The 10,277-nt window shown below is 45.1% G+C and overlaps 1 protein-coding gene across 1 annotated transcript in view; it reads left to right on the forward strand.

The window, feature by feature from the left end:
- CCDC62 (coiled-coil domain containing 62) overlaps nt 1–10,277 on the forward strand; it is a 57,642-nt gene that overhangs the window by 33,668 nt on the left and 13,697 nt on the right. Inside the window, exons 7-9 of the mRNA XM_069081678.1 lie at nt 3,857–3,945; nt 5,230–5,330; nt 7,672–8,427. Coding sequence (XP_068937779.1) covers nt 3,857–3,945; nt 5,230–5,330; nt 7,672–8,427 — 946 coding nt within the window. The remainder of the gene's footprint in view (nt 1–3,856; nt 3,946–5,229; nt 5,331–7,671; nt 8,428–10,277) is intronic.

Raw genomic sequence — 10,277 nt, forward strand, 5'->3', positions numbered from 1 at the left:
GAGAGAGAGAAAGAGAGAGAGAGAGAGAGAGAGAGAGAGAGAGAGAGAGAGAGAGTCATATCAAAATATGAAACTTGTGTTTTGCATTTAACATATCAATCTAAGAATGACTTAGATGTCTATACCATGCCTGGAAGCCTCAGGCACTATTTCAGCTTTTACTTCCATTATCTCATCCAAGTTCACCTGTCTAGAGGAGGTGTGATTTACTCAGGTGTTCAGATAGATCTTTGATCACACTCCATCTGCGTCCTCCCCTAAGCTTGCCCCAGGTTGGGCAGTGGTCCATCCAACATGCCCTCCCTACACATTGTGAGTGTAGCAGCACTGGCTATCTGGCTTCCCTCCTTCTGGTCACAGGTTGAGCCCACTTTGTGTTCTCACCATCTAGCTCTTTGATGACATCTATGACTCTGATTCTCCTTGACAAGTCTCCTTTGATTAACTGTTGGGTGCCGCTCAAAGCTCTCACCCATCTCGCCATCACTCATTTTCATGTCTTCTGGAGGTAGTCATATTACTTATCTGGCTGCCATACAGCAGCACCACTGCAATGATAATACTGAAAAGGTGGGCCTTTCTTTCATGGGAAACTTGGGATCATCAAAGGAGCTTCTGGAGGCAGCCAACTTATTCTGTTTCTTCTGTTTCACTATGAACTCAGCATGCTTTCTCGCTGGACTGTCTGTCCCAGATATACTGAGGAAAAGCTCTTAGAGGGGAATAACATTGTTAAGCACCTACTATATTCTGGGCACTATGCCAAGTGCTTTATTGATATTTGATCCCTTACAACAGCCTTGGAAGGTAGATGCTGTTCTTTATCCCCATTTTACAGATGAGGAAACTGAGGCAGACAGGTTAAGTGACTTGCCTAGGGTCACAAAGCTAAGAAGTATCTGAGCTGGATTTGAACTTGGGTCTTCCTGATTCTAGGCCCAGTGGTCTGTACTTTGCACCACCAGCTACCTCTAGAACAGGGTTTCTTTACCTGGGAACTGTAAACTTTTTTTTTCCTATTTTTATATTTTCATAACTGCATTCTAGTATACTTGGCTTCCTTTGCCTATGTATTTTATTTTATTTTATGCATTTAAAAGCATCATTCTGAGGAGGGCGTAGGCTTCATTAGACTGTCAAAGGGATCCATGACACAAAGATGGTTACTACCCCCACTCTATATGGGTGTCTGTCCAAATGCATGTTGAAATTTAGACAGTAGATAGTTTTCAGCCACTTGATCTTTCATTTGTGGATGGACAGGCCAGAATTCTTTGGTGATTACAGATCCCCTTCAGGGAACATGACAATGTCTTGGACTTAATACAGTCAGCACAATGTCATCCACAAATCACAGTATCTGGAGGGTGATGCTACCGACGAGCTGTCTTCTGAGCTGAATGTCCTCCGTCACGGTGGCAAATGCCTTTGGCAAGCACACATCTCCTTGTCTTAGACCTTGCCCGATGATTATTATCAGAGGGTCAGGAAGCAGGATTCTGCTTCCAAGGAACATTAAATGGTTTTGCTGTAAGGATGAGAGTCACGTCAGAGAGAGCTTGTAAGACACTGTTCTGTTGACTCAGATACTTTTTTGGCATCAGCAAGCAATAATTGAGTGGGCTTTTACATTCTCTGTATCTTTCTGTTAATTGTGAAATGTAGAGCTGCCATCCATTCTTGAATATTGCCTGTTCTCCATGGGTGACCTCATCTGTTACTTTCAGAGGCAGCTCAGGCACCTTATTTTGCACCAAGCCTTTCCTGCTCTTCCCAGCTGCTGCTGCCCTCCTTCCCTGCTATCTTGGGGGGGGGGGGGTATTCACTTCACATTTGTGCTGTAGATGTTTCTACATGTCCTTGTTTCTTGAATTAGAATGTGTCCTCTGGAGTAGGGATTGGTCGTTCTTCGTAGTAATGTCCCTGGCTCCGAGCATACTGCCTGGCTCATTAAGAAATCCTTGCTGATTGATGGTTGGTTGATCGGACATGCTTTTGGTGGCTGTGTAGAAAGTTCTCGTTATGTCATTGGGAGAGTCAGTCTTGTCGATAAGCGCTGTTAATGTTCTGCTCACTTTCTCTTTCTGTTTTGTTTCTCCAAAGCCTTGTCCCTTGGTGCCGTCCCAGCCGTGTTGCCATCTGCACAGATCTCTTCTGGCTAGTTTTCCGTTTTTTGTTCTCTTTAGAGAATGTTGTGTTAGGGTCCAAATGTGTCCAGATTTCACTGTGTTTAATGAAGAAAACAGCTTGTTATTAGACTTGGTGCAAATCTTTTACATTTTTATTTTGTTTGTAGCCCTCCTTCACTTTCATCTGTTGGTTTCATTTCTGGCAAGAATGTTAAGATTCATTCAAGAATATCAACATCCGGGGGCATCCAGGTGGTTCAGCGAGTAAGAGCACTGGCCCATGTCGGGATGACCTGGGCATCGAATCCAGGCTCAGATACTTAGCACCACACCCAGAAATAACTGGCCATGTAACCTTGAGCAAGTTACTCAACCCCGATTGCTTTAAAAAAAAAACAAAGAATATCAACATCATTTAGCTCCTCCAGCAACGTGTCTACATTTTGGGGAAGCTTCTCTCTCAGTCAGAGTGCCAATAGTTAGCTAAAATTTATGGAGTGTCTAAAAACTGTGTAATCCTTAGCCTCCAGTGTCTCTTTTTCTGACACTTTCCCATGGTTGCTGCATAAACAGAAACAACCTCTCAGGTCTGAGGGCCACGTTTCATTTTTCTAGGTTTTGTGGGTTTCAGTGGCCCAAAGTCATGTATCCCCAGGTGGCTGTCTGTGAGGAGGGAGTTAAGCCGGTCCTCCCCTGGTGCAGGGCCTGGCCTAAAACCTCTCCAGCCTGGCAGAACCTGCCTAAACTAACCCTCTGCTGGCTCCAGGGGTCACCTCCACACCAGCAGCAGGCATCAGAGTAGCACCGGAGAGGAGAGCCTTTACTTAACAGTAGTCCGACTACACTTCAGGCTAGATTATTTGTTAGAAAGGGATTGATTTGTAAAAGCAAAATACATTAATAGAAAATGTAAAGTCTAATATGTCACAATGAGTTAGTGTAATAATGATGACAGACTCCTCATCAACAACTCAAGTCGAACCACTGTGCTGCTCAGTAAGTACTGATTGTCATTCCCACGTCTTGGATTGGTTTTCCCCTTGAGATAATATAATAATGCTTCAGTGCTTCTGGGAACCCCTCCTGGAGTGTGTCAGGCTCCTTGCAGTTACAAGATGCTGAACATGTTGCTGATTCCTCTGACTCCCTGTGGCCTGGTTTCAGGAAGAGAGGGAAGTGTTCACATTTTAACCCTGTGTGGGATGAAAACCAGCTCCGCCTGATCTCACTTTATTCACAGAGTAGCAGAATGTATCATTATTGTGTGTCAGAAAGTTCATGTCTTAATGATCCAAGTCTGTGGTGAACAAGAAATCGTGGTCCTTAATGTTCTCCTGAGCTTTTAGCAAAGGTGAAATAGTCTTTGCATGTTGCCCACAGAGGGAGTATCACATTATTATTATTATTAATTTTTTTTTGCTTTTTGGAGGGCAATTGGGGTTAAGTGACTTGCCCAAGGTCACACCGCTAGTAAGTGTTAAGTGTCTGAGGCCGTATTTGAACTCAGGTCCTCCTGACTTCAGGGCCAGTGCGCCCCCTAGCCACCCCTATCATGTTATTTTCAAACTGTTGCAGGCCAAAAAGGAGTGCCCTGTTTGTGAAGTTAGCAGGCTGATTTTCAGTAACAAGAAATGTTGGACTTGAGAATTAAATAAACTTCTGGAAATGAAAAGATTTTTTTGATATGACTGGCAAAAAGTATTTCAATCCTGTTTGTTTTTAAATAGTTGAGAGAGAAAAGAGGAAAGAACAATTACTTGACATCGCAAAATCAAAGCAAGAACGAACAGATACTGAACTGCATAATTTGAGACAGGTATGGATCTAACTATGACCTGAGTTATAGTTTTGTTAAAGTAATTATTAGGTATGTGTGTCTCTCTCCATTGATATTTTTTATGGGTCTGGACTCTGTGATATCAGTGGAAGTCGTATTCCCTCCATCCAGACAGATTATACTTAATCTCTTCATGAAATACAGACCCTCGCATAAACACAGTCATAGATATTCCTCCATTTGGCCCTAAATCTGCTTCTTTCCAGACTCTAAGTCCATTGTGTTCTACCCAAGTGCTGCCTTTTTCCATATAGCAACTACTCTGAGGCTCAGAATTGTGGGAGTCATCTACCACTGTCTTGGTCATCATAGTAGCACCCAAATGTTAATAACATTCCTTGATTGAGATAGAAATCAGAGCCTGTAATCTCTCAGGTCCACACTCCACAGTCACCATAGCCTTCCTCTTCTTGGTTTTATGTGACTACTCTCCAGGTACCCGCTGCAGAATGGATTTGCAGGATCCCCATTTCATGCCCTTATTTTCACTCTCTTTAAACAGTCAGCCCTATGAGTCTACGCATGCCTGCCCTGCCACTTTCCCTTCACCTGCCCCTTTCATACTGCGATTTGCGCTCATTCTTTCAAAAATACTCCTCAGACTGGCTCTCATGTGACATCTGTCAAGTTGGACATTCTTTAGCACCCCAGGTAGTTAAGTAACAACTGCAAGTAGCTACCTGAACGTCCCATCTTCCAGGCACGTCTCTCTGCCTACTCTCAGGATCTCAGCCTTAACAGGAACCTTCCTGTCCTGTCTGATTCTTGTCTACATGCTTCCACAAGAGTCCACCTGATACTGCCCGTCTCCCCAGCGCACTGTGCCAATGCTGCCCACTGCTCTCTCTGCAGACCTGGCCCCCCTTCTGTCCTTGCCTGCATGTCAAAAGGTGCAAAACCCTCAGTGGGACCACACTGCTGCCTGCTTTCTCCCACCGTCTCGTTGTGTATGGGTGTGCATTTGCCTAAATAGATATTTTTGGAAACAAAACCCGGGAGATTAATTTAGAAAAGAAAAAATAAAGCTTGGCCCCAGTCTTCCTCTAATTGCACCCTCTCTAGAGTCAGACTTTTTGCCTGTGCTTGGAGAATGTGCATAGCTGTTTAGCCCGGGCACTTGTGCCTTGGCTCCAAGGTTTATTGACTGCATTACACTGAGAAATCTTTGTACTTTATTAAGTTGTGTTCGACATGCCAAGTGTCAAATTGGAGTGGCATCATTGCATTCTTTAGATTACAAAATCTCTCCATGTCTGTGTGTAGGTATATGTCAAACAACAAAATGACCTGCAGTTTCTTCATTTCACTGCAGAAAATTCTAGGGATGACTCGAGGATGGATGAGTCACGGATTCATGAAGCCAGGTACAGAGCACATGCCTTCTGAGTGCCAAGGAAGGGGCCAGGGGCTTTCCAGCCGTGGGCTGATCCGGGCTCTTCTTATGCTTCTCCTCACCTTTGGTGCTTTGGGAAAGAGGCTTCTCTTACCTGCCAGAAGCAAGTGAGGAGTCCAGTTAGTGTCTGGGAGAGGGCCATCACTCTCTGTCCCACTGGCACAGCGCTTGCCAGTTTCTGAGCCCTTCCCCTTCATTCTCTCCTGCAGTCCTCACAGCAGCCCTACGAGTTAGGCTTCTGCCTGCCAGCGCCATGATGATTATCCCCTTTTTACTGATGAGGAAACTGATGCCTCAGCACTTTGCCCAATGTCTCCAATGAGTGGGGGAGCATGACCGAATCCTGTAGCTGATGGGATCTTCTTCCCATTCGACCTACATCACGGATCCATACGTAGCCCATGGCTCTGTGGTTCGTCATTGGGAAAGAGTGAAGGCCAGCCAAGGTGCAGAGGCCCCTGGGAGCCCACACCTGCAGAGCGTCTTGCTGGCTAGATATACTCAGATGATTTTGAACAAATGAATTTTTAAAATATTGTTCAGTGATGTAAGCCCTCATTAGCATTTCATTTAATTTCAAGAACTTGTGCTTTTTCCCTGATGGCCAGAATCCTGCTTTGATTCTGAGAGCTGAATTTGACAACCTTGACATTAATAGCTCATTAAAGAATCGTGCATTCCTGTGAAAGAAGACAGGGTCGTGACTGACAACATGGTATTTAAGTAGTAGAAGAAATCCTGAGAGGCATATATGAAGGACACATCTAGTTTACAAGACATGAATATATACTGCACCAGAGTACATGTGTGAGTTTTCTGAGCCCCAGCTTTTTCATCTAGAAAACGGGGATGGCATTCATTCAGTAAAAACCGTTTTTAAGCGCCAGGTATGTGCCGGACCCTGTGCTCAGCACTGCCTACAGGGTTGTTGTCAGGCTCCAACGAGATAATGGATGGAAAGGGCTTGGTAAGCTTTGAAAAACCACATAACGTCAAGTGCTGTTGTTATTGATAACAACAATAATAATATAAATAAAATATATGTAACTTCATACTCACTAGGCAACAGTTTTGCCAGGAGACCCCTGGGATCATTGGGTGGAGGGAACTGTTTGCAGCCCTACACCCTCTCTCACTGGGCAGTGCCATCCTCGGGGCTGATTTTGACTGCTGCCATCCAGAGAGAGGGCAAATGCTCCCCATTCCCAGCAGGGCAGGAGGGCTAGCAGCTGCTGCCTGTTACACCTGTGCCCTAAGCATCTCCACATCCAAGTGCATAGATCCTGTGCCCCTTCCTCCACACCCTGGGAGTGCCAGGGGAAAGCAGCCCTGCTGCTGGTTCAGAGTCCTGAAGCCTTTCCCATTCATGCCCAGCTTCCTCCTAGGGTGAGCTCATGGGGCAGCATTAGGCTGGCAGTGGGTTTTACTGCAAAATATAGAGTTTTATTCTAGGGATCTGAGCCCTGGCACTGCCCCTCACCAGCCATGTGGTACTGAGCAAGACATTTGTCCTCTCTTAACCTCAGTTTACTCCTCTGTAAAATGTGGGTAATAATACTTACCCCACCTACCTGAGAGGGCTGTGGTATACAGCCAATAAGATCACCATCTTATTGTGGTGAACATCTCCCTCCCTCCCTTCCTTCCCTCCTTCCCTCCCTTCCTTCCTTCCTTCCTTCCTTCCTTCCTTCCTTCCTTCCTTCCTTCCTTCCTTCCTTCCTTTCTTCCTTCCCAGCATGTAGTTTGTTCCTTCCCTTAAATGTAGTTTGTTTGAATTATTGGTTGACTGGAATTCCCTGCTATGAGACTAACAGTGTTAGGCAAGGCAATAACTTCAGCCAATGAAGTGGCTGCCATGGGCCAGGCCTTGTGCTACTTACATTTATCACTGAGCAAAAACCAAATATGTAAAATGTGGTCCTTGCACATGAAGAACTGATAGAGTCATTGGGAAAATCAGTCATACCCACATGAAACTTGATTTATAAAGCTCTAGATTTCATAGTACAGGTAATAACAGAATAGTGAGGACAGTAATAATCATGTTGAGCACAATGGCGGTTGGGCCAGGAATGTTCAGCCTCAACTAAAGCTTTGAGGGAGGGCTTCATGGAGCCTCTGGGGGCTAGAGCTGAATCATGAAATACAGCCGTCTAAGCATGGGTTTGATATGTGAATTTCAGACAAAAATCACCTTAGAGATTGGTCTGTATTAATGAGGTCCATATGAAATGTGTAGAGTAATGGTACTTATATATATATACATATATATCTCAATCTCATAAATGTAGTTCTTTGTAATGTCATTGTAGCAGAGAATTGAGTTTCTCAGATCTCGAAAGTAACACCCCCAAAAGCATCATTAAGAGAGAGGGAAGTCAGAAGATACACAGTAAGGATCATGATAGCGAGGCCTCCCGGGTTCAGCCCTGGAGGCCAGAAAAGGGCGATTGTGATAGAGGCAAAGAAGACAAGAGAGTTCACTCTGCATACGGAGAGGAAACTAGTACTGAGACTTCAGCCATTTTTACCAAAGATGCACTAGAAAGTCAACGGCCCCTGCTCTTGAAAGAGGAAGTGCAGTTTAATACAATGACCCCTCTTGAGTCCAGAAGGAGAAGTACATTGTGCAGAAACAATATAAAGTCAGCCAGGAGCAGCGACAGCGAGATCCTGGCCCGGGACCACCCCCACCACCACCACCATCACCACCACCACTTGGGAGGGCCCGATCACAAGCACTGTGATCTCAATATCTTTGTGAACCCTGGTGTGTCGAGAGCAAAGCAGCTGGAAAGGCTGGAAATGGAAGGTCATGAGCAGATGGAGCTGACTGAAGCCTCCTTTACCCAGTTCAATGAAGGCTCTTTGAGTGACTCAGACATTTGTGAATCTAAATGCTGCCACCCGAGTAACTTCATCATCGAAGCCCCTGACCGGAGCTCTGTTTCTGATGTGGAGTGGATGAGGATTTTCAAGCCTTCTAAATTAGAGAGAATTGTTCGACCCAAGATTGTCTGCACATGCTCAAGGAATGTCTGTGGAATAAAGTGTCCTACCCTCAAAAGGTGAGTTATGCATCCCATTGGCAAATACCCAGAATAAACACAGCTACAGTATTTAGACATTCTTTTTAAGGCTGTTGCTGTTTGTGGTTGTCTTATTCATGCCTAGAAAGCAGAGACCTTTCGTATAGTCTTTATTCCTCCAAGAAGCGTTTATTAAATCCCTTCTGTGTGCATACTGTTAGCTCTAGGGACGCAGAGATAAGACAATTTGGGTTTTTAAATGAATCAGTCATTGGCAAACATTTATTAAGCACTTGTTACTTTTCAGGCACTGTGCTAAGAACTGGGGATACAAAGAAACAAAAAGTGTGATCCTTGCCCTTGAGTAGTCTGCACTCTAATGGAGAAGACAGCATGCAAGTGACTATGCACATACAAGACACACACAGTATGAATGAGAGGAAGGTACAGATCTAGCCCTCCCACTATTTACAGATAAAGAAACTGAGTCACAGAGTGGTCAATTGCTTTGCCCAGGGTGACTTAGCTAGAGTCTGAGGTGGGATTTGAACCCAGATTTTCCTTACTTCCAAGTCTGACCTTCAGTCTGCTATAACATGACTACCTCCATGAGGTTGATAGGAAGGGGGCCTGGTAGAGGGAAATGGAGTAAGAGGGTCAATGGAAATTATTTAGATTCTTTTTCAGATGCTTGAATGGAGTGCCTTAATATGAAGGGGCAAGCTTAGTAAATTAAAAATAAATGTTCAGATGAAGGTCTTGGAGTCCCCTCGAGATGTGTGTGCTAGCAGAGAATTTAGAATTGGAGGAGAGAGGCCCTGGATTCAAATCCCCATTCTGCCACTTGATGTGACCTTGGGAAATTACACTTTATTGGGGGGAGGGGGAAGGGAATGTGAAAGGTGTGCAGATAAATAATAGAGGATAGGGAGTGATGGAGGAGGAGAGAGAGATCCAGATAAAGTGCTGTAAGAAAATTGGAGGAAAGTTCATCTGTGGGAGAGAGGTGGCCAAGAAAACTTGGTGGAGAAGGTGGCTCCAGAGCTGAGCATCAGAGGTAAATCAGAGTTCTGAAAGGTAAGGGTAGTTCAGTGTGATGGAGTGTAGTGTACAGTAAGGCTGGAAAGGGAAGTTGGAGCTTGCCGTGAATGGCAGACTAAGGAGCTTCTCTTTTCTCTTGGAGGCAACATCTAGGGCTTGGGAAGGTGATGGTGGCAGCTGTGTGAAGTCATGGGGACAGACAGGGGAAGTCACTTAGAAAGTTCTAGCCAAGAGGTGATGGGGACTGAAAGTGGAGGGCCCACTACTGGAGAGGAGGGGAGAGAGGAGGGCTTCCATGGGCACAGATGTGATCGAGCTTGGCAAGGCCTGGGGGGGGGGCACAGTAAAGGGGCAGGTTTTGGAGTGGCCTCCCACAGGGCTCTGTCCCACACTGTTATACCACCCAGATCCTGGGCAGGTTCCTTCATCTCTCTGGGCCTTGGGTATAGAAGGAGGGTATTGAACTAGATGCCTCTATGGGTTCTTCCTGCTCTAAAATCTGCGATCCTTAGGAGAGAAATGATGCATTATATTTTGGATATGGTAAGTTTAAAGTGACAGCAAGGCATGCTAGGGGAGGGAGATCCTGGGGCTGGCTAGGTATATGTGGGAGTTGTCTAGGTAAAAGTGGCATTTAAGGCCACAGAGTAAGGCGAGATCTAAGAGACAGAGCGACATAAGAGTATGTGTGTAGGGGCGGCCAGGTAGCACAGCGAGTAAGAGCACTGGCTCCAGTGTCGGGATGACCTGGGATCGAATCCTGGCTCAAATACTTAGCATCACACCCAGAAATAACTGGTTGTGTAACCTTGAGCAAGTTAGTTAACCCCAATTGCTTTAAAAAAAAA

This window comes from Petaurus breviceps, unplaced genomic scaffold (genome assembly GCF_028583685.1).
Source record: "Petaurus breviceps papuanus isolate PSGF00001 unplaced genomic scaffold, PetGlider_PUasm1.0 99, whole genome shotgun sequence".
Taxonomy (NCBI): Eukaryota; Metazoa; Chordata; class Mammalia; order Diprotodontia; family Petauridae; genus Petaurus; species Petaurus breviceps.